Here is a 25,576-nt window from a genome sequence, read left to right on the forward strand (position 1 = left end):
CCAATAAGCAGGCACTATTTACTGGTTATCTCTTTAGAAGTCATTTATTAGATAACCTCATCAGTGCCAGTGGGAGGTGGGGAGAAGCGTGTTCTGATGGCACGGGGGGGGGGGGGGCTTATGCTGAAACAAATGACAGAATCTCAGTGTAGGATGTTGCCCTAGTTCTTTTATATTTCCCTTTAATCATGACACAAGCAGAATAGATTAGCAGACCATGCAGTCTGGCACTTTCCTTGATCAATGCTGAAGCTGTCAGAGGCTTTGAAAGCCCCTTTTCCTTTGAAAATGCTGAAAGAAATTGAGTTTATATTCTTTTTTTTCCTGATGAGCGTAATACAGAAGAAAAACTATACCAACCATTTTATGGTATCTCACTGTACAGACAAGGAGTCAGGTCTGAGGGCTGTTCCTGCTGAATTGTGCTTAGTACAGGGGAATACCTATGCTGCTGTAGTTTAATGTTATCTAACTAAACATACTATGAGCAAATTTAGGGGACTGTTCCTGCTGAATTGTGCTTAGTACAGGGGAATACCTATGCTGCTGTAGTTTTATGTTATCTCTCTGTACAGACTATGAGCAAATTTAAGGTGGCCATACACGGGCCGATAAAAGCTGCCGACAGACCGTGTCGGCAGCTTATTGGCCCGTGTATGGGGCCCCCCGACGGGCTTCACCGATCGAGATCTGGCCGAAAGTCGGCCAGATCTCGATCGGATGGGACAAAAAATCCTGTCGGATCGCGGCCGCATCTATTCGTTGATGCGGTCCCACGATCCGACCGCCCATTGCTATTCGTTAACGACATCGCCAAACGAGCGGATCTCTCAGTGTATGGGCACCTTTAGGGGACTGTTCCTGCTGAATTGTGCTTAGTACAGGGGAATACCTATACTGCCGTAGTTTTATGGGATCTCTCTGTACAGGCTATGAGAAATCTTAGGGGACTGTTCCTGCTGAATTGTGCTTAGTACAGGGAATACCTATACTGCCATAGTTTTATGGGATCTCTCTGTACAGACTATGAGCAAACTTAGGGGACTGTTCCTGATGAATTGTGCTTAGTACAGAGGAATACCTATGCTGCCATAGTTTTATGGGATCTCTCTGTACAGACTATGAGCAAACTTAAGCTGGCCATAGACGCAAAGATCTGATTGTACGAACCGAGGATTCGTACGATTTTCGGACCATGTGTGGAGAGTCCCAAAATTTTTCGTCTGGCGGAGATCGGTCATTTGGTCGATCGGACAGGTTAAAAGATTTCTGTTGGATGCGGTTAATATCTCTGCGTGTATTGCCGATCATACGATTTTCAGAGGGAGACTGTCACCAGCTTTGGTCGGACATAACTTTCGTACGATTGCAGTTGTTTTTAGATTGTTCCCCAGAAATAAAGACTTTTTTCAAGTACTTTCCATTATTTATTTTTTACTGTTTTTCCAAAATCTAAGTTTAAAGTTGAATGTTCGTGTCTCTGGTGTTTTAGTCTGGCAGCTCAGTAATTCAGGTGCAGACTCTAAACTGTTACAATTTTGCAACATTGAGTTGATCCATTTCTCAGCAGCATCTCTGGAGTATTAGCAACTATTGTATCAAGTCTAACAGCTGCCTGTAATGAAACTCAGAGATTCTGCTCTGCAGGGACAAAGATAAGAAATGTATCAACTAAATGTATAAATTTAGAACAGTTTACAGGATCGGCGACCCCCCCTCCCAGAGTTGCTTCAGAAGGAGAGAAATTACACTTTACACTTCAATATTAGAAAAACCGTCACACATAGAAAATAGAAAGTCATTGGAAATAGTCCTTATTTCTGGTGATCTATCTGAAACCAACTAGTTGTTTAAAGGTGAACAACCCCTTTAACTGATACGTTATGAAAAAATAAAACACATTTTTCCTTGACAGAATCCATTTAATATCAATGGTTGGTTTCTCTGACTCTTTTATTTAACCCATACCATTCCCAGTCAGCACTTTGCTCCAGTATCCATTGCCAGTACAGGAGTAACAGAGAGACATTGTTTGTATAAAAACATACTGTATATGGAAAGTCTAACCCAAGCCTTTTACGTACATCGTCCCTAATTATGTCCTTACTCCTGGCTTATTGAATAGCTGTCATCTACTGAAACACAACCTTACTGGGGGAGTGAACACACTGAAAAGAAAATGGAAAATCCCAGTGGGTTTCTCCACTAAGACCAAGAATGAAGCAACTAAACTAATAATTCGACTAATTAAAATATATTACAATAAGTGCCAGTACCAATCAGTTTATAATCTCTCTCCTGACAGCAATACCTGGGTAGAATTCTACTTAACAGCCAAATGCAAACTATACTTACAGCTTTACATATTCCACTATAAATGCAAAGACAAGGAAATGCTGCCCCATGCAGCAACCCATAGCAACCAACTAGAAAATAAATGCAAGTGATTGGTTGCTATGGGTTACTGCACAGGTGCCTAGCGTTACTGAAATGAGCCCCAGTGACCCATAACCGAATACATTTTGTTTTTCTGGTGTTGTTAACGCCATATATAATCTGGACCACTATTTCAATATTGCAAAAACCAAAGAAAATGCAATTTTAATTGATACTAAGTCATAGTGGTTCAGGTTCTAAGGACGCTAATGGCAATTACAGCAATAATGCAATGGAATTTGGGTTTAGTGTATATTACAGGAGACATCTTATGGAACAAACAAGAAGGTACCAGTGCATTTTACTCATTTAGATATAGAAGGGTTGTGCTTCAAAAAGCAGTGTTTACTGGTTACTTGATTGAAAATTCCCACTAGTCCCGCCCATATGTTCCACTTGCTGCTGCCTCCTTTCCCAGGCTGTGCAGAGGAGCCGACGGCACTCAGCAGACTGCACTGTAGGAGAGGAACCAATCAGCAGCTAGCAGGACCTGATAGGGAACTGAAGCCTGTCTTTACTTGTGTGACTGCAGGGCTGTGATTGGCTGTTCCCTCCTACTGTGCCTCTGGCAGGGACTGTTAGGACACGCCTACCCCTCATTTGAAACTCAGACAGGGACCAGAGAACATCTATAGGGAGCTCCAATAAAGGGGCTATTTTTTAAGATAATATTACTTTTTAGCACAATGTGACACCAACACCACACCTATAAATTAGGCTTTTCCTGTTTATCCTATACAGTATGTCTCCTTTAAATGATCATTATACGCTATAATATTTTCCCCTGAGCTGTAGAAATTCCCAGTATTCCCTTAGCCCCAAATAAGCAGCTGGAAAGCCATATGTTTAAATAGCCTGATATAATCTTGTTTTACAGAGGAAAGTGTTGATGTTGTGCAAATATTTACAATAGTATTGGAAAATGCAGAGATAAGCTGTGAGGGCGATTGGGCCAGTGTCCAGCATGGAGATTTCTGTCTCTTCCTTTTTAGGGATTTGTCATGATTTTTATGGTGTAGTTTTTATTTCTAAATTACACCGTTTGCACTGCAAATAATTCACTCTACAATATAAAATTTAATTCCTGAACCAACAAGTGTATTTTTTAGTTGTAATATTGGTGTGTAGGTGCATCTCAGGTCATTTTGCCTGGTCATGTGCTTTCAGAAAGAGCCAGCACTTTAGGATGGAACTGCTTTCTAGCAGGCTGTTGTTTCTCCTACTCAATGTGACTGAATTTGTCTCAGTGGGACCTGGATTTTACTATTGAGTGTTGTTCTTAGACCTACCAGGCAGCTGTTATCTTGTGTCAGGGAGCTGCTATTGGTTACCTTCCCATTGTTCTGTTGTTAGGCTGTTGGGGGGGGGGAGGGAGGGGGTGATATTACTCCAACTTGCAGTACAGCAGTAAAGAGTGACTAAAGTTTATCAGAGCACAAGTCAAATGACTGGGGGCAGCTGGGAAACCGACAATATGTCTAGCCCCATGTCAATTAAATATAAAAAATTTGTTTGCTCCAAAATTCTGCTGGAGCAGCACTATTAACTGATGCATTTTGAAAAAAAAAAACAATTTTTTCCCATGACAGTACAGCAGTAGCAACCTCCTAGGGGGCCAGATGAATCAGTTTTAGCAGAGACACTGGAATGCTGCAGTCTAGGTGCAAATGCCCACTACTGGCGTATAGTGAACAAGACCGGGCATCAAGCAGACATCCAGGGAAGTTCAAATGAACTCGAATGAACCCAAAACTCGAATAGTATCTTATTTAAGAAAAACCTCGAACGTCTAAAACTTGATCGACTATTCACAACTCAAAAACTCGAAACAATTCGACTAAATATGAATCTGAAAAAAAACTTGAATGGCTATTAACATTTTCAAATGGGTCACTGGACCTCTGCCATTGACTTCTACATGAATACAGCAGGTTTTAGGTGGCGAATAGTCGAATTTGAGTTGTTCCCAGGGTCCAGGTATGATAAATCTCAAATTCGATTTTGGATTATTCCCAACTCGAATTAGTGAGTTTCGACCAAAAATCCAACTCGATTAACTATCAGCACTGAGCTTTCTATTTAACAGATTTCTGGATACTAGATCCCCCTACAGCAGAACCTACCGTGGCAGATGAACAGTGTTGCAGAAACCCCATGTATGCACTATCCTCTTGGCATTTAAGAAAAGACACAAACAAACGCTCATTTTCAATTCAAATCACCTTTGGGAACGAGCGCCTCATTAATCATAAAGCCGTGCATCGGGAATACGACTTTGCAGAGCAACACGTTCCGGTACAGTGTGAAAGACTTGACTGGGGAGGACACTGCAGCCAAACTGTCATTATCCCTGTTTGCTTTGAGTTTTACAATAAGAAGGGAAGGAAAACACGCCCTGCATGCTGCAAATAAGAGAACTGGTAATCAGGCGTTATTTGTTTTGTTTATCAGCAGCTTAAAGGAGAACTAAACCCTAAAAAAGAATATGGCTAAAAATTTCATATTTCATATGCTGAACTTATTGCACGAGGCTAACGTTTCAGCTTGTCAATAGCAGCAATGATCCAGGACTTCAAACTTGTCACAGGGGGTCACCATCTTGGAAAGTGTCTGTGACACTCACATGCTCAGTGGGCTCTGATTGGCTGTTGAGAAGCTAAGCTTAGGGCTCGTCACTAATTATCCAGCAGAAAATGAGCTTCCCTGGCTGTAATATAAGCTGATGCTACAGGTTTGCTGATTATTAAATTCTGATGCTAATTGCACTGGTTTCTGTGCTGCCATGTAGTAATTATCTGTATTAATTACTAATCAGCCTTATATTGTGACATTTATAGTCTATGTGTACTGTATATTGTGAGTGGGTCCCTAAGCTCAGTAAGTGACAGCAGCACAGAGCATGTGCAGTGAATCAGCAGAAAAGAAGATGGGGAGCTACTGGGGCATCTTTGGAGACACAGATCTTTACTGCTAAAGGGCTGTGGTTGCTTTGGACTGTTAAAGAAACCCAAAACATAATGTACAACATTTCTAGTTACTTCTTTAGTAAGACTTTAGTTCTCCTTTAAGTAAACAGGATAAATGATGGGCCCATGGTGCAGGAGCTTTTACTGAGTTTACAGTGGACATGACAAAGGTGACCATACACGGCGGGATTCCAAGTGAGAAGATCTGGGCTGATTTGGCAACCCACCTGCTGAGCCAAATTAGGCTGATCTGTTTATTGGCCCTGCAGGCAAAAACTTGATCATGCATTGCAACCTACAGCGACCCCTCGGACGAGGACCACATCTACGTGCCAAACAACTACTCGTCCAAATATCAGTCAGTTGGACCATCTGAGCCCTCATGCATGGGTAGATTTCTGCTGACTCAATCTCATGGGTCTTAAATCTGCCCATATATAGCCACCTTAAAACTTTGTTAAAAGTCTAATGTTAAAGCAGGGGTCCCCAACCGCCGGGCCCACTCCTGCACTGGGCTGCTGAGCCCAGCCCACAAAAACAAGGCGCACCCAAATTGTACGTGGCGTGTCCAAACTTGCTGCCGGCCCCAGCCTACCCCTCCCCCGCCGAACCCATCCCTGGTCCTTGCAACAACAAAAAATTTTTTGCAAATTTTTTACAAATAACACCCCCGTATCGAATTTTTGAGGAAAATCTAATTTATTAGAGTTAAAAAAAAAACTCACATGAATTCGAAATGCATACACAGTCACAAACGTGGAGCGCTCACCTCCCAAAATAAGACACTTTTGTTGGGTCAGGTGCTGTTCCCGGAAGACCCAATACAGGGTCATTTCACTGTACTGAAATGTATTGAAGTGTGCTGTTGGTAATTTCTTCAATGAATTCGAAATTCGACCCTTGATAAATGTGCCTCGGGTGTCTAATAATTTGACACCCCCTAGTAGTTCCACCTTTTCTCCTCCTTTAAAGCATACATAGCATGAGTAATGTCTTCATTTGGACATGTGGTGCTTTGACTATCCACGTGGGTGGCCAAACTTTATTAATATCCGGTTGAGTCTGACCAGCATAGGAATGCAATAAAGGCAAATTCCATTGCAGTTACAGCAGCTCAACTTCTGGAAGATATCTACTCTCTTCGGCAAATAATAGCCACACACAATTAGGGATGCACCGGATCCAGGATTCGGTTCGGGATTCGCCCTTTTTCAGCAGGATTCGGCCGAATCCTTCTACCAGGCCGAACTGAATCCTAATTTGCATATGCAAATTAGGGGCAGGGAGGTAAATCACGTGACTTTTTGTCACAAAACAAGTAAAAAATGTTTTCCCCTTCCCACCCCTAATTTGCATATGCAAATTAGGATTCGGAGGGGGTTCGGACGAATCCAAAAAAGTGGATTCGCTGCATCCCTACACACAATACCTATACACAATAAGGCATAATGTGTAATAGCCACACAATTAGTGATGTGCACAGGTCTGGACTGAGAATTAAAATAGGCCCTGGCATTTCGGGTACACAGAGCCCAATCAGCCCACACAGAGGCCCAAACAGCCCCCACCAGCCCACTAAATACTGACTTTCTATGGCACCTTATAGCAGCCCCTCTGCCATTTGCCAGAACCCACAGATTGCCAGTCCGGGCCTGGATGTGCGGGCCGACCCCCATACCCGCGGGTGCGGGTTGAGCTCTTCTCCTGCTCTCCCCACCCACCACCTTCACATGCCAGCATCCAACTTCCGGGTTCCGGTTTTATAGTCTCATGTCTGCTCGCCCCGCCCCTTTTGTGAGGTCACTGTGACATCATCGGCAGGCCACGTCGGCACAGGTCTATAAAAGGATCCCCGGAAGCGGGTGCGGGCGTGGGTCGTAGCAGGACGGGTTGGGGTCGGGTGCGGGTCAGGGAAACCCTGACCCACACACAATACGTATATAATGGGCTGCTTTACATCAGCACTATAGCCAGTGAATTACGTTACTGAGACTGAAACGGATATGAGAGCAGCATAAAGAAAAGGTGTCAAAATACCTACACATCTTTCTCATAACTTCATTAGAGCCGGTTTCTCAGCAATGCTATTTTACAAGCTGGAGTGTGAGAGTTCATTTGTTTCCTCTGTGTGTTACCAACTTAAATGAGGGTGGAGCGAAGAGTCAAATAAAGAGCAATGACATACCTAAAGCTGGCCATAGACGCACAGATCCTATCGTACGAATCAAGGATTCGTACGATTTTCGAATCGTGTGTGGAGAGTGCCAACATCTTTTGTCCGGCGGAGATCGGACCCCAGATATAGCCATGCTTGTTATTGGCATTTCGGGGAAAGATCCGCTCGTTTGGCAATGTCGCCAAACGAGCGGATCTTTGCGTCTATGGCCACCTTTATAGTCGCTCCACTACATGAAACGGAGGTAACACATCCGAACATTTAGGTTGTCTGCCATTTATAAAACCCAGAAAGTGTAAATGGCCTGAAATGACTGCCTAACCTTCCACGCCCAATGAACTCAAGAAATTTAGGTAGTTGGTTAGCTGTACCTGTAAGGGAATGCCAAAACCAACAAAACTTCCAAGGGCTCATTTAACAATGGAGGGGCAAGGTGCAAAGTGAAAAATGAATAAAATAAAACAAAAACACCAAACCATGTTTTTTGCAATCTGGACCCTTAATGTGGCCATACATGCACCAATATTATCGTACAAAACTAATTTTAGCACGATATTCAGTGGGTATGGTGACAGACAAGCCGACTGATATCAGCAGAAGACTTGGATATTGGTCGGCTCATCGAACGGCCTAGGTGGAAAATTTTGATTGGGTGCCTTTAAAGGCACCCAAAAATCGGCCATTGTTAGTGCTGAATCATGAGATACAGGTAGAATTTTATTGTTTCTATATGTATATCTGACCATTCAGCTCTACACGTGTGTGTTGAAACTAACAATCTTTCTTGGAAAAGATTGTAATTGTTATGTCTATGGCCAACTTTACACGCCCCGAGTTTCTGTGAGTACAGGTCTGGAGCAGAAGGGCTTGCACTTTCCGGATGAAGAGAGTGCTGCCTACGTTTAGCAGAACTGTATTTATTTTGGGGCAGGCATGCTGTCATCCCTTATGCTACTCACTCCCTAATGTGTGTGTTATGGAGCGATGGCAAGCTGAGGGTGCAAGTAGCCATGTCCTTACCACGTGCTCTATGCCACCATTGCACTCTGCACCAACACAGGATTTGTAATACAAAGTGAGATGCAGAACACAGCAATGTCCTAGGTAAATCTGCACTTAGTGGGGTCATTTTATGCCCCTTAGTGCTTTAGCACTTCAACAAGTCAGCTCTGCAGTTCCCCAAAACATTGGGGATTGTTTTTATATTGTGTCCAAACCTATAACGCTCGTTCTATTTGGGCTATAAAACTTAAAAAGTTAAAACCAGCAACAGGTATATCAAATCAGACTTTCCAGATTTCTCCTATAATTTAGACTGTAACTGCCCCCCAGGTAGAGACCTGAACAGGTCTGTTTTTTAAAACCCGCACCCAACCCATTCCCACTTTCCACAAGTCTGACCCGGAGCCGCTTACCTGCCTTGGCAACTCCACAAATTTTCAACCAACCCGCTCCCTGCAGTGTTCGTTGCGCTCACCGGAAGTGACGTCACATTGCCCAGACGTCACATTCAGCAGTTTTAACCATTAGAATGCTTGAATTTTTCTCTTTTCCTTGCATTGGCCACCTGTAGCCCCCCAGTGCAGACATCGGTTACCCGTGGGGCACCCACACACTGGGCAAATGAAGAATAATCAACAGCGTCCCAATCATATTATGGGTATTCCGCTGGTACTTGACCTGATGCAGGACTCTACCCCAAGGCAAGCCTTCCGGGGATGGCGGAAAACGGATAAATACATCCCTACGCAGTATCTTACTGGGATATATGCAAACAGCTATCCGTACATGTATGGAGATGTTGGCTTTGCCATATTCCCACATAAACAGATCTTTGCCAGGTGGCCATACGTGGGCAGATTTAAGCTTTGCATGAGACTCTACCAACAGACATCTGGCCAATCTATTGGGCAGGTTTGAAAACGCCATTGGGAAGAAGACTACATTGGCACAATGATGTGGTCCTCCCCAAAGGGCCTGCATAGGCCTCTGTTAAGAACCAATAAGAGCAGACTGATTTGGCCCAGCATTGTAGGTGGCCAAATGGGGCAAAGATGCACTCCTTATGTGTATGGTCAGATTTGCATTTTTTGGACCAAGCAATAGGTGGGCTACACAGAGCTGAAGTGAAGATTAGTCCCTCAAACCACCAATGCAGTCATGATATATATATGGTCTAATGAGGCAGTCCATAGAGGTGTGATAGAGAAGTAAGGTGGCCATATATATACACAGGCTGATAAAAGCTGAAGACCAAAAAAGTCTGTCTGTTATTGTCCAGTTTATGGGGTCCCCCAACAGGCTTCCCCAATCAACATTGAAAAAGATTAGTCAGATATTGCCCAGTCAAGGTGGGCAGATTGGTGCAGGCTTGTTGATCTACCCATGTATGGTCACCTTAAGAGTGATATCTGACAAGCAGAAATAGGATAGGACAGGGGACAATTTATTCTGCACCTTTAACTGCAAAAATGCAACATAATTATAAGCAGGGCCTCATGTAAATAAATTATTCTTTACAAAAAGGTCCAATGGCATTACAGGTACGGAACCTAACATCCAGAATGCTCCCACATAAAATCTTTCCATAATTTAATTCTTGAAAATCATATAAAAACATGAAATAAACCCAATAGGCTGGTTTTGCTTCCAATAAGGATTAATTATATCTTAGTCAGGATCAAGTACAAACTACTGTTTTATTATTACAGAGAAAAAGGAAATCATTTTAAAAGATTTGGATTATTTGAATAAAATGGAGTCTATGGGAGATGACCCTTCCGTAATTCGGAGCTTTCTGGATAAGGGGTTTCCGGATAATGGATCCCATACCTGTATTAGCCAAGCCGTTTATCACAATTTGTGACACAGGATGAATATGGAACCACACTCTTTCTACCCCACCAACGGGTATAATACCTCCTGCATTGGCTATTAAACTATAGAATGACTCCAGCGCCTACAAAAAAGGTCCGGCGCTAACAGCACTCATTACTTCTGATGGGGACTCAGCGTCGGACTGGGAGACCAGGGGCCCACCCAAAAACCTTTGACCAGGGGCCCACTATCCCTCTCCTTTCTTCTGATTTGGAGTTTTCTGGATAACAAGTACCTGTAGCAAGTTATGGTATGGCATGAACGCTGGGTTTCGCATTTCACATTTTTTTTCCCTTGAAGAATAGTAAAAGGTATGCTAAATATATTATGTGAGTGCTGCCATATTCTGCAATGTGAAATGTGTTAATAAATGCTATAAATATATATCTTCTGCGCGGCGAGAATGGAGGAACAGTGAAGTCTACCGGCGAGATTACAGGTGACAAATGGTGGCATAAAATAGAAAGGATGTAAAATAGCGCTGACAGTTTTACAGTTTAGGTTTTATGTCTCCTTCCAAACGATTACAGCATTACTGAACTCCCACAGGGGTGAGAAACACTGACTCACTGCTTGCTAGCCAGCCAGGCTAATGACATCACTGCGCAAGAAAAAACCCAAATCCGACAAGTTACAGAACAAAGCGAAGCACCCACGGAGGTGCCATTGTGCCTCCTTCTACCAACATACACTGCACCCAAAGGACAGCAGGAGGGGGACAGGATCCAGGGATCGGTCGGAGAAATGATTAAACTCAAGATCAGCATTAAACAATACATGTGTACAGGTATGGGATCCGTTATCTGGAAACCCATCATCCAGAAAGCTCGGAATTACGGCTGTCTCCCATAGACTCCATTTAAAGTAAATAATCCTATTGATTATACTGATTTTCTTTTTTCTCTGTAATAATAAAACAGTAGCTTGTACTTGATCCCAACTAAGATATAATTAATCCGTATTGAAAGCAAAACCAGCCTATTGGCTTTATTTAATGTTTACATGATTCTCTAGTAGACTTAAGGTATGAAGATCCAAAATATGGAAAGATCCATTATCCGGAAAACCCCAGGTCCCAAGCATTCTGGATAACAGGTCCAGTACCTGTACAAGGAGGATGCAAGAAGTTGTAGCAAAATAGCATCTGGGTCACAGGTTGAACAGCAAAAATTATATATATATATATACCGAGGCCCAGCATTTTATTTCACCCCCCAGGTTTTGCATTATTAAAGATAATCTGCATTAAAACTGATGTAAAAAATGACAGCACTGAAGGTCAGACCTGATTCATGTCACAGGTTATAGGAGATAACATGATGTGATTAGGCACATCTAATTTTCAGACTGATTAATTAAACATATGATTTATAGTCTGTAATGTGAATGAGGCTGTAAATTCACCAACCACAACAGGTCAGTTCTGCTACATCAGCAATATGAACTATAGACAATATGCCACAGATATCAACTAGTATCTGGTTATTACAATACTACAACTCCCACCATCCAACACCGTTTTAACTGCCAGGAGCTGCTGTATGTTGCAGTTATTTATGTAACAGTACCTATATAGCAACTGGGAAGGCATTGTATCTGGCATAATAAGTATAGTAAGACAATATGGTGTCTATAGTTGCATTGGGATAATAGTCTCATGGAAGGGAGTGTGACTGTGGGATAGCAGGTATAGTAGGGAGAGATGGTGTCTATAGTAACAGTGGATAATAGTCTCTGGGAAGGGAGTGTGACTGTGGGATAGCAGGTATAGTAGGGAGAGATGGTGTCTATAGTAACAGTGGGATAATAGTCTCTGGGAAGGGAGTGTGACTGTGGGATAGCAGGTATAGTAGGGAGAGATGGTGCCTATAGTAACAGTGGATAATAGTCTCTGGGAAGGGAGTGTGACTGTGGGATAGCAGGTATAGTAGGGAGAGATGGTGCCTATAGTAACAGTGGATAATAGTCTCTGGGAAGGGAGTGTGACTGTGGGATAGCAGGTATAGTAGGGAGAGATGGTGCCTATAGTAACAGTGGATAATAGTCTCTGGGAAGGGAGTGTGACTGTGGGATAGCAGGTATAGTAGGGAGAGATGGTGCCTATAGTAACAGTGGATAATAGTCTCTGGGAAGGGAGTGTGAGTGTGGGATAGCAGGTATAGTAGGGAGAGATGGTGTCTATAGTAACAGTGGGATAATAGTCTCTGGGAAGGGAGTGTGACTGTGGGATAGCAGGTATAGTAGGGAGAGATGGTGCCTATAGTAACAGTGGGATAATAGTCTCTGGGAAGGGAGTGTGACTGTGGGATAGCAGGTATAGTAGGGAGAGATGGTGTCTATAGTAACAGTGGATAATAGTCTCTGGGAAGGGAGTGTGACTGTGGGATAGCAGGTATAGTAGGGAGAGATGGTGCCTATAGTAACAGTGGATAATAGTCTCTGGGAAGGGAGTGTGAGTGTGGGATAGCAGGTATAGTAGGGAGAGATGGTGCCTATAGTAACAGTGGGATAATAGTCTCTGGGAAGGGAGTGTGACTGTGGGATAGCAGGTATAGTAGGGAGAGATGGTGTCTATAGTAACAGTGGGATAATAGTATCTGGGAAGGGAGTGTGACTGTGGGATAGCAGGTATAGTAGGGAGAGATGGTGCCTATAGTAACAGTGGATAATAGTCTCTGGGAAGGGAGTGTGACTGTGGGATAGCAGGTATAGTAGGGAGAGATGGTGCCTATAGTAACAGTGGGATAATAGTCTCTGGGAAGGGAGTGTGACTGTGGGTTAGCAGGTATAGTAGGGAGAGATGGTGCCTATAGTAACAGTGGATAATAGTCTCTGGGAAGGGAGTGTGACTGTGGGATAGCAGGTATAGTAGGGAGAGATGGTGCCTATAGTAACAGTGGGATAATAACTCTGGGAAGGTACTATGGCTAGAGGTATATCAGGGAAAGTAAGTGACAGTAACAGTATTGCTATTGCTTGCAATTGTCTAGGTGTTTTACTGTTGAGCTAAAGAAGAGTTGCAGTTCAGCATGAAGATGAACATGATACATACAGTGCATATGGAAATGCCACACAGATTACAAGCTGCAAATAACAAACACTATTATGTATGCAGGAACAGTGAGGAACACTTATGTGCAATGCAGCAGAATTAACTGTCAGACATTTGGTGATATGTGACTGCCACTAGAGATGAAATATTCTTCCTCCCCAGCTGACAGTTTACTCTACAGGCAGCCGCCACTTGCTGACAGCAGGGAAGTCAGGCTGTTGACAAGAGGGGAGCCCAGGAGTAGGGGAGGGGTAACCCAATCACAGGGGTAGGGGGAAGCCAAGGCACAGAGGTGGGGCAGGTAAAGGTAGATATGGGGCTGATGGTCTCCTACCTTCATCTTCCAGCTCTAGTTTCTCCAGCATGCCTTCAGTGGTGCTTTGAGCCTGTGTGAGGAGAAGGCAGAGAAAAGGGGATGAACATTCAGGCAGGAGAAGAGGAGAAACAGCAAAGGGGAAGGGACCACCAATTATTACCTCTGCTTCTCCCTTCACACACTCATACACACACCGACCAGCCTTGCGTTCCTCCCTCTCTCCTGCTATGATTGGCCATCAGTCAGAGAAAGGGCAAGACCAACGACACCACACCTGCTCTCATTGGCCAGTTGACGGGTTGGGAGGCGTTGGCCAATCAGCAAGCGAGATATGAAAGTTCCCGCCCTGTTTCTGCGGTGATAGGAGCTCAGGTTCCAGGCAGCTGTCAGTGTGTATGTTGTACGTGTGTGGGAGGGAGGGTGTAAAACCTGTCGCCGGTAACACACGTACTTAGCAGGCTTTAACAAAGAAGTATCCCTCCCTCCTGCTGGGAGTTGTAGTACCGAACACCGAGTCCCATATAACTAATTAGTTAACGCCTCTTACCAAGGCGCTTAACATAAATTAACATTTATGAGGTAATCGTGATAGAAGTAATGGCCGCAGGTGCTTGTGATTAAATACCCACAATCCTCTGCCAGCCCCAGTGACACTATAGGACGCTCTTTGTCATCTGGTTTGAGGCAGGGAGTCTGTTACCTCATAAACAAACACGAACATCACTGGTGTCGCTTTATTTGGCCTAGAGGTTGTTTACATTAAACCAGAGATCCTATCTGGGCTTATTGACATATAAACAGATTTTATCGACGTTTATTGACATTATTTCATGGATTTGAGCTCCAAACCCATTCAGTGCATACTTGAGAAATCCCCATTGCCCCTACCGATATAATAATACGTGTTCACATGGAAAAATTCACAAATATAATGTCCACAATACAAATCTTACAGTCACGCTGGCAGATACAATAGATAATCAGAGTTCCTTGTCTTTACGGCGTTATTTATCTCTGGTAAAACTGACCGCCCGCAAGAGTACTTGAAGGACGGCCAGAAATCTGTTCTCGGTTTTGTCCCTCACACCATAACACAAATGTATGGCACATTAGCAGATGTGGAGGTAAAGAGGAGCCGCATCAGCTCTGCCTGTGCATCATATGTTATCTGTATGCAGGGTCGGACTGGGGGGCCCCTCTGGGTTCCCTGCCGGCCTGTCCCCCTGTCGAGTCGCCCCCTCCGCAGCACTGCGCATGCACAGCGGCAATTCTGTTAAAGAAGCCGCCTGAGGCAGCTCCTCAAAATGCTGCTCCCCCTCACCGGCTTACCCATCGGGAGTGGAAGCAGCCGAGGCAGGAACACTAATGCGAAGAGTGCAACTGCGCTCTCTCACACTAGAAAAGCCGAATTTCCAGTTTCAAAACCGAAAATTTGTCTCTTAAAAGTACAGGAGCGGCTTTTTGCCGCCTCAGCCTGCCTCATTGGCCGAGCGCCACTGCGCATGCGTGCACTTTGTATTTCCCGCGACCTGCCTGAAAAAAGGAGGTTGCTGAAGGAAGCTTACTCTGGGGAGCGAGTCCAGGGAGCGGGTCTGGGCCGGTGGTCTGGTGGTCAGAGCGGGTCTGGGCCTAGGCCCACCTGTTTTTTTTCCCCATGCCCCCCCAGTCCGACCCTGTCTGTAGTGTATAGATGTTGTTCGACTTTGAGTTAACTTTTAGTATGATTCAGCGATCCCCAACCAGTAGCTCGTGAGCAACATGTTTCTCTCCAACCCCCTTGGATGTTGCTCTCAGTGGCCTCAAAGCAGGTGTTTATTTTTGAATTCCAGGCTTGGAGGCAAGTTTTAGTTGATAAAAACCAGATGTACTGCCAAACAGAGCCTCGATGTAGGTTGACAATCCTTATAGGGGCTACCAAATGGCCAATCACAACACTTATTTGGCACCCCAAGAACATTTTTTCATGCTAGTGTTGCTCCCCAACTCTTTTTACTTCTGAATGTTGCTCACAAGTTCAAAAGGTTGGGGATCCCTGAATGTAGAGAGTGATATTCTGAGGCAATTTTCAAGTGGTTTAAGAGTTATTTTATTTTATTCAGCAGCTCTCCAGTTTGTAATCCATGAAACATGAAATCCAATTTCTAATTTTATTAAAGCATTCATACCTATTATAAAAGGTAATTTAAAAATCTCAGCTGTCAATCAAATATTGTCTGCCCCTCCTCTATGCCTTAGTCATAGAGGTGGGCCAGATAATTCCTTTCACTTTCCATTCAGCACTTCCTAGATGTCACTGCTCTCCTCCCCGTTCTCTTCACCATTTAATTGTGTAGCCAGTACATGGGAATGAACATCAGGTCCCCCATTCTGATGCACAAACAAGATTCTGAGATGATGATGCAAGGCTTGTCTTAATAACAGTGTCCACAAAATAGGCTCCTGCCTGCTTGCTATCATTATGAATTCCCAGACTGATGGAAACAAGATTCAAATAATTTACTGTATATTGTGTAATTAATAATCATTTTGCTTGACTAATGTGATAAAATAGGATTTTGAATCTTTTTTTGGGTGACGGGTCCCCTTTCAAAAATATTAGCATAAAATCATGAAGACCAATTGACCAATTGCTTAAAATATGCCTTTCTATAACATCGTAAAAGTTAACTTAAAGGTGAACCACCCCTTTAAATTCACTTTTAGTATGATGCAGAGAGTGATATTCTTTGTCAATTTGCAATTGGTTTTCATTTTTTATTATTTGTGGTTGTTGAGTTATTTAGCTTTTTATTCAGCAGCTCTCCAGTTTGTAATCCATGAAACATGAAATCCAATTTCTATTTTTTAACTGTTATAAAAGATCATTTAAAAATTGACTAATGTGATAAAGTAGGATTTTGAATCATTTTTTTATGTGTCGGGTCCCCTTTCAAAAATATTAGCATAAAATCATGAAGACCAACTGACCAATTTTCTAAGCAAATAAGCAATTGTAACAATATAAGATAACAGGTCCCTTAGGAAACGTTAGACTCACAGCTTAAAGGGCAATTCACCTTCATTAGCAAAACTGTAATAACTGGAAAAAAAAACAGAAATATGTTCAAACTTTCATAACCTGCCAAATTTTGTAAAATGAACATAGTAATTAGGGGGTGTGGCCACAAAATGGGCGTGGTCAAAAATTTACGCACTACGCGCACCAACTTTTTTTATCCCTCTTTTCATTTCCAAAATGTTGGGAGTTATAGCAATAATAAAACAGTAGCTTGTACTTCATCCAACCTAAGATATAATTTATCCTTATTGGAAGCAAAACCAGCCTATTGGGTTTATTTAATGTTTACATGATTTTCTAGTAGACGTAGGGGCAGATTTATCAAAGGTCGAAGTGAATTTTCGAATTGAAAAAATTTGAATTTCGAGCTATTTTTGTGTACTTCAACTAGGGAATAGTCCAAATGCAATTCGAATCTGCAAAAAATTTTTGTCATGTACTGTCTCTTAAAAAATTCGACTTCAACCATTCACCATCTAAAACCTGCCGGATTGCTGTTTTAGCCTATGGGGGACCTATTTGGAGTCAATTGGACCCAAAAAAGACTTAATTTTGGCTGGTCTTTTTGAATTCGAATTTCGACCCTTGATAAATATGCCTCTTACGGTATGAAGTTCCAAATTACAGAAAGATCCATTATCCAGAAGGCCCCAGGTCCCGAGCATTCTGGATAACAGGTCCCATACCTGTATTACATTAAGAAAGGAAGGAAGTCCATTACATGAGGAGAGAACTTAAAAGAGAAGAGCAGACCATTAATAAAAAGATATTTTGCAGTAAAATTCATATTCAGACAGGTAAAGAGGGTACCATATATAGTGGATAATGCACCCCCTACCGTAATTTATAAAGATATTACAAGTCACTGAGGAGTTACGTGACCATATAAAAGCACGAGGCCGCAGGCCGAGTGCTTTTATACAGGTCACGTAACTCCGAGGTGACTACAAATATCTTTATAAATTTCGGTAGTGGGTGCATTATTCATTATAATCTACACATACACATAATCTATGCACACTTCAGTTTATTTCCGTTCCATTTTCCCCTATGCTTTACATAGTCCCTGTACCTGTGTTGTAGCTGCATTTTTGTCCTCCTTTGATATGAGTGACTGTGGCATGCTGACTATATATGCCATATTTCTGCAGGCTGTTGCAGTGGAGGAAAGGGAAAAGAGATAGAGAGTGGAAAGTGCACGGGCACAGAAGAACAAAGGGTTAAAGCAGCAGTGTGAGCAATACAGACAGAGAAATAGTAACCACCTATAAATCTGTGCTCTCCTTAGAATCGGACCATTTGTTTTCCAGAGTTGACATGAACTGTAGTTTCAATGCCGGCCCGTAGATGAGGTGGGGGGTTGAAAGACGGAGAGAGACTCTGCCAGTGTAACCGGAGATTAAGGGGGCAGGGCGGAAGAGAGACACAGGGGGAGCGGAAGAGAAAGACTCTGAGGAAGCATCGGCAGAGGGCGCAAGACCTGGGAGGCAGTGAGAGGGAAGGCTACAGCCGTAGCGAAGAAGGAGTAGCGACTGTTTGAAGTAAGGGAGGGAGGAGGAGGAGGAGGAGGAGGGGGGGAATGTGATGCGAAGCTGGAGGAGAAGCTTCAGGGACAGCACGCCAGTAATGATTGCTGTCTCTTTAAGATATAAACGGCACGTTCTGACGCAGAAACGCGCCGTTTATAAGGATATAATTTACAGTCTGGCCAATAGGGAATTAGCTGGTTTGTAGATTATAACTACATATAACTACATTCACACTCCCCAACCATCTGCAATGCCCCTTGTAACATTACAAAAAAAACAAATCTCGTGGTGCAGCAACTCTCTGTGCCGATACCCTGCGGTGGAGAACATCTGGAAAATGCTAAAGTAAATTCATCTCACACTGGGAGCAGAGAAAATGCATTTACTTGTCTACTTTTCCAATAAACAAAATTAAACATGAGTTCATATTAACCTCAGCCTCATTCCCTCAATACAACAACTGCGTGAGTACATGATGGACGGCTAGTGAAGCAAATCATCTGTGCTGCAAGGGCCCTTGTTCACGGGCGTTTGAAGCCGCAATCCCCTGCGTTCCAGTTTTATGCGTTCAGTAGACAAACTGAATTCTTTTCAATGCGGCTGTACTCACAAAGATGCATGTAAGCGCCGAACGCAGTGAAAAATGCAACATGCTGCGTCCTAACCTGCGTTCGGCGCTTACATGCGTTTGTGTGAGTACAGCCCCATTGAAAATAATACAGCGCTTCTACTCCTGCGCTCCCCTGCGGATGAACGCATAAAACCGGAACGCAGCTTTAAACGCCCATGAGTAAGTGCCCTTACTTTGGCTGCCCCTGTCTTCAGAACAGACCAAATTCTATGGCCAAATCTGTTTCTTTCAATGCATTCATATTTGATCAGGCTATGATTAATAGATGAAGATTTTTTTTTCCTCATACCATTAACTCTTTGGCCAAATGTATTTTAGAGGAGAACAGATTTCTTTTTGTTATATTTTTATATATTTAACAGAAAAGTCATAGGCTGTAGGTGATAATTACTTCCACTTCCAGAAACCGTTTGCACATAGTTCTAACAATCCTGAAGATCCTACAGCACCACCAAGGTTTTTATGAGGTTGTCTATAAAGTCTAAGATGCATTTAACATATCAAGTGCCTGCGGGTCACCTTAAGAAGTAGAAGTATTCCTAAAAAAAATATTTTTAGTATAGCATAATATATGACACATGAATTCTTTCTGTGTGTGCAGTCCAGTTACTAATTGTGGAATATAGTCTGGTTCTGTGTGTGCAGATACAGCACATCACTTAGTTTACAGAAGAAAACTGGATTACTAAAATATGCATACCTCCCAACATTTGCAAAATAGAAAGAGGTACAAAAATATTTGGCGCATGTAACACGGTGACATTTTTTTGGATCACGCCCATTTTATGGCTACACCCCTAAATACCACATCCTTTTTACTAAATTTGGCAGATTATGGAAAGTTTGAACACATTTCTGGATTTCTAGGGTTCAAGGTTTTATTACAGTTTTGCTAATGAAGGTGAAATACTCTTATCTGCAAGTCACAGATTCCCCAAGAGACCTGCTCATCTTAAATTGTTACAATTGTTTCTTTGCTTATCTTAAATTGTTACTAAGGTATCTAAGTGCACCTGCCATTCTGGGCTCTCAGCCAAAAGCCTCAGTTGGAATATTTTTCTGGCTGTTCAGTGGAGGAGATTAAAGAGAAAGTCTCGACATTTCAGTAGCAAACCCGGTTGAGCTGTCAAAATCGGGACTGTCCCACGAAAACAGGACATTTGGGAGGTATGGCTTAGGGTCCGATCACCCCCACCCCCCACCGCTGACCCTAGGCATGTGCCTCTGCTGCCTACTCATAGTTCTGGCCCTATATATTTGTATGTTTGTATTAAGAGTTCCCTCTGACTTCACACACCAGCGATGCCATTCAGAATATTGCCAGGGATGTATTTCCTTCTACCCAAGGGCCCATGCGTAGGGGCAGCACTGGGTATTCCCTAGATATGCTTCATAGCTTCAACTCCTGCCTCTGAATCGGCCAAATCTTTTTCTTTGCTTCATAAATTCTAACCTTGTCTAAATAACTCTCATCTAATCCAGCGCCATCACCCATACATTTATTTCATAGATTTAATGTTATAAATGTGTGCACAGCTATGTCATAAAATAATCATTATATTGGATTTTTATGGCATAGCTTCTTCCATGTAGACTTTTGGCCTGCTGGGTCAATAGATCCCCTATACAGGGATATACGATGAGACACGAGCTATAAAACTCTGTAGTATCAAAGAATAATACAAATAAAGTCAATTTGTGTAACAATTAAAAAGTATTTTCTAAAAACCAAATCATGTGGCTGCTATTGTGGTCACTAATTGTGGTAGAAGAATTCCAGTAAATATCTATAACTTCCTAGAGCACGGCCTGTTTTATTGTAGTTCTAAACTCAAGGGAACAACAACATCATAGACACTTTTAAAGGAATCTCAGTGTTTTACTGCAAGGTTTGATTAGGTAATGATGTGACCTTTAAGCATAATGCTGTGTTTATTATTACTTTCTTCATTAACGGGAAAACTATGCTTCCTCTTATCTATACTGAGGTCAATATGCTAATAATAATTGACTGCATTCACCCGCCATCTTTGAAATCCAAATGGTCTACTGTCACCCTCCAGTGGTTTTTTTGTGTATTTATGAATGTATGTACTCACTCACTATAAATAGATATGGCTTATGTAAAACAAAACTGATGGCAATACGAATAACAACTGTTCTTGTAATTCCATGCTGCAATAACTTTCTATTAATCTGCATATTTATGCTAAAATGTTGCTTCTTACATTTGTATGGCAAACATCCAGTGTCATTACATGGTGTAGTACTTTATAACAGTGCTTAGTTAATGACTGCAGTTGCAACATAGTAGGTAAAGTAGTGAGAGATGGTGCCTATAGCAACAGTGAGATAATAGTCTCTGGGAAGGGAGTGTGACTGTGGGATAGCAGGTATAGTAGGGAGAGATGGTGCCTATAGTAACAGTGGGATAATAGTCTCTGGGAAGGGAGTGTGACTGTGGGATAGCAGGTATAGTAGTGAGAGATGGTGCCTATAGCAACAGTGAGATAATAGTCTCTGGGAAGGGAGTGTGACTGTGGGATAGCAGGTATAGTAGGGAGAGATGGTGCCTATAGTAACAGTGGATAACAGTCTCTGGGAAGGGAGTGTGACTGTGGGATAGCAGGTATAGTAGGGAGAGATGGTGCCTATAGTAACAGTGGATAATAGTCTCTGGGAAGGGAGTGTGACTGTGGGATAGCAGGTATAGTAGGGAGAGATGGTGCCTATAGTAACAGTGGATATTAGTCTCTGGGAAGGGAGTGTGACTGTGGGATAGCAGGTATAGTAGGGAGAGATGGTGCCTATAGTAACAGTGGATAATAGTCTCTGGGAAGGGAGTGTGTGACTGTGGGATAGCAGGTATAGTAGGGAGAGATGGTGCCTATAGTAGCAGTGGGATAATAGTCTCTGGGAAGGGAGTGTGACTGTGGCATAGCAGGTATAGTAGGGAGAGATGGTGCCTATAGTAACAGTGGATAATAGTCTCTGGGAAGGGAGTGTGACTGTGGGATAGCAGGTATAGTAGGGAGAGATGGTGCCTATAGTAACAGTGGATAATAGTCTCTGGGAAGGGAGTGTGACTGTGGGATAGCAGGTATAGTAGAGCAAGATAGTAGTTGTGGGGAAGCAGCTACAAGTCAGTTTTTAAAAACTAAAACTCCCATTACACACCATCAGCCAATATACTCTAATGCTGGTTTGCCAAGATCTATACTTGGTGTCTGAATTGTATATGTATTTATGTGTGTATAAATATTTATTTATTCTTTCAGTGGGTAAATAAATTACCTGTGGTTGACACAGCAGTGACAGCCTAATCACATAGGACAAGCACATTGTGTTATTTAATTACTCAGAGCTATAATATCTGAAATTATTTCTCATAATGAAACAACTATAATGTATTAAAATACAAGCAAACACTCACAGTTACAATGTTTTATTTTTTAATTAATACCTGTTCCCCAGTATATTTCTGCTGAGAGTGGCCTTGCTTGCAAATAGAAGTAATATGGGTAATTGGTTAGTTCCTTTTCCAGGGCTAAATACGTGTGTCCCACTAATGTCATTGTTTGGAGAAATACAGGTTTCCTAGTTAAATACCCTTTAATTATAAAGGTTTGGCGACTTTTTCCTCAACGGAGCGACGGCTGTCCTATGCTGACCTGTCAGGCAGGTGGTGCTATGATACTGGACATCCAGCTTGTTGTTTTTCTTCACTAGGCCACAAATTAGACCAGCAACCATATCATTTAAATTAATTTGGGGTGCACCCCAAGACTGTAATTTTAGGTATTTCTGTGGATTATTATTTATTAGGTGAATCTGATTTCAGGGTTAGAACAAGCCTGTAGCCAAATTACAAGTTAATATTATCCCAATGCAGCCAATTAAAGAATTTGATTTACAATTAAAATGTTGGCACAACAAATTTTGCGGAGCATCTGGTGGCTGAATTCATAAAATCTTCATTTATTGGGTATAGTTAAAAACATGAAACATCATAGCTGTGACATATACCCCACACTTGACGCATTTCGTGGCGTCTCGCCACTTCTTCAGAAGCATACGCCCCGGCAGGATCGCCATCAGAAATCACAGGGCCCCATACGACAAAATTTCCTGGGCTGCGCCCACTGCAAGCCCCGCCTACAGGTCCACCCTCCCCACTACACAGGTCCACCCCCCACCACACAGTAAAAAAAAATATTGGTGGCTAGGGTTCCCACATGTTTCTAAAAAATTAAAAGATATTGGTGGTCAGGGCCGCCCATAAAAAAAACATTTGTGGCCAGGCCCCCCCATTAAAAAATATTGGTGGCTAGGACCCCACATGAGAAATAAATTGGTGGCCAGGGCCCCCTTAAACGTCCATGCCTTCCCGAAGTCAGCAGCTCTCAGAAAGATGGGGGGCCCTACTAATCCAGTAAGTGTGGCATGGCCGGCCCCCCTTACCCTCGGGGCCCCCTACAACTCTCCCCCCTGTCCCCCCCTGATGGCTGCCCTGCGCCCCGGACCAGGGGCGTGTTGCGTGGAAGCACAAGTGTTTGCTGAATCACACGTGCAGGTGAGGGGGAGTGCTCCCAGTTGATGTTCCTTTTATGATAAAATAAAATGTTGGCCCGGCTGAGTCAAAGAGGATAAGCAATTATGAGACTACAAGTTCCTATATCCAGGCTGTTGGCTCTATATCAATAGCAGCTGCCATACTGGCGATACTCCGAGTTGCTTAGCCAAGTTAGTATTCGGCATGGTTATTTATAAATTTCATCAGTAGGTGAATGCAGTGTGTTGGACATTGCTCATTATCTCTCTTTACAGACTTGGAATATCCTCTATCCTTGGATCACTGTTGGACTTTTACTGCCTGGAGTATCTTCCTTTACATCACAGACATCACATCACAGACCTATCTAGAAGAAGTGAGTCAACCATCTGCCTATAATTATGGTGCCCAGAAGCTTCTGCTAATTAGTGGGAAGCTTAAACCCCCTAGCACTCGATATGATTATGCTCATTATTTTAATATTTTAATTAAACTGAAGCATTAACAGTTTGATCTGCATCTTCTGACACTGGCTCTCGTTCTCCACCTAGAATACGTGTGTATTAAAACGAACAATCTTTCTTGGAAAGATCTTTTCCAAGAAAGATCGTAACTGTTACGTCTATGGCCACCTTTAGATTGAGAACTGGGGTGCATGCTGATTTGGATACCCCTGGAACAATGATCACCATGGTATTAGTATATGGGAAGCATAAACCCATAGAGTATGATAGCCAGCACTTAGGCCTTGACACAATGAGGCTTGTATATAAACACAGGGCAAATTTGCCCATAGCAACCAATCAGTGATTGGCTGTTTTTTCAGGCATCTGCTGATTAAACAATGAATGGAAGCATTTGATTGGTTGCCACAGGTTATTGCCCAGAGGCTAATTTGCTAATTGTTTATAAATGAGTCCCAATGTATAGCTACTGAAATCCATGCCCCTTTAATCACAGACTTGGTAATACATATATTTATATTACACAACCTGGCAATATAGCCTCACTGGCAAAATATAACCGGCACATACATAGTAAATTGGCGATGTCCCTGCGGATGGGATTTCTGGTGAATTTTCACTAGCGACAGCAACTTCATTCTTTAGTAAATCTGCCCCATAGGGTCCATACATGCAATACTCATTGCTTACAGTCCTGAACACTTTACATGAAGGGGAAGCTAAACACTGCACAGCCTTTAGTGTGGCATGTGGAGGTTTTATGAAAGTAACAACCCAAAGTAAAGTCCATAACTTACTGTTCTTGAGGTAGCGCTGAGGGATGATGACACGACTGAGGACTTTGTCACAGTTATGGGCAAGTGAGGTAATGAAAACCTCTGTCCAGTGTCTGGAGGTGAGGAGTAAGAGCGCAGTCTGGCCTCTAACCGTTCTGGCTCATGTTTGTAGGATTCAAGGGGGAAGATGGGCTGCTTGGTCACTTGTGTGGGAGTGGATGGGGAGGAGGAGAGTCCTGAGGCTGTGGAGACAAGAAGATACATGTAAATGGTACGTCTATGCACCTAGACATAAAACACATTGTTCATCTATTGATGATGATGATGGTGCACGTCAACTCAACAGCATCCCTTTAACATCTCCTGTTTTACTTTACCTCGTCTCATATCTCGCTACTCCTTAGTTTTTCCCCACAAATGTACTGCATCTATTTTACCTGATTACATCAATTCCTATATACTCTATAACCTCTACACCCCCTTATTTCTCTTACAATCTTGCCATATCAGTCAGATTATAACTAGAGTTTGTTTTGTTATTGTGTGCATGCTTCTTTGTCTTCTGGTGTTCTTCACTATGTTGCAAATACTTATTCTCCTCTACTGTCTATATCTTCTCCTTTGTCCCCTGCCACATGCCTCTTCTGCTCTGCTGTATGTACACCCTATACTCTGTTCTACAACTACAAGATCTAATTCTGCACTAATTTACTACTGGTCACCTACCTATTCTGCTACACTCC

At 42.6% G+C, this 25,576-nt stretch overlaps 1 protein-coding gene across 1 annotated transcript in view; it reads right to left on the bottom strand.

Moving 5' to 3' along the window:
- The window catches only part of prkag2.S (protein kinase, AMP-activated, gamma 2 non-catalytic subunit S homeolog), a 156,107-nt gene that overhangs the window by 48,794 nt on the left and 81,737 nt on the right, over window positions 1–25,576 (bottom strand). Inside the window, 2 exon segments of the mRNA NM_001090026.1 lie at window positions 13,842–13,893; window positions 24,855–25,075. Coding sequence (NP_001083495.1) covers window positions 13,842–13,893; window positions 24,855–25,075 — 273 coding nt within the window.

This window comes from Xenopus laevis, chromosome 6S, assembly GCF_017654675.1.
Source record: "Xenopus laevis strain J_2021 chromosome 6S, Xenopus_laevis_v10.1, whole genome shotgun sequence".
Taxonomy (NCBI): Eukaryota; Metazoa; Chordata; class Amphibia; order Anura; family Pipidae; genus Xenopus; species Xenopus laevis.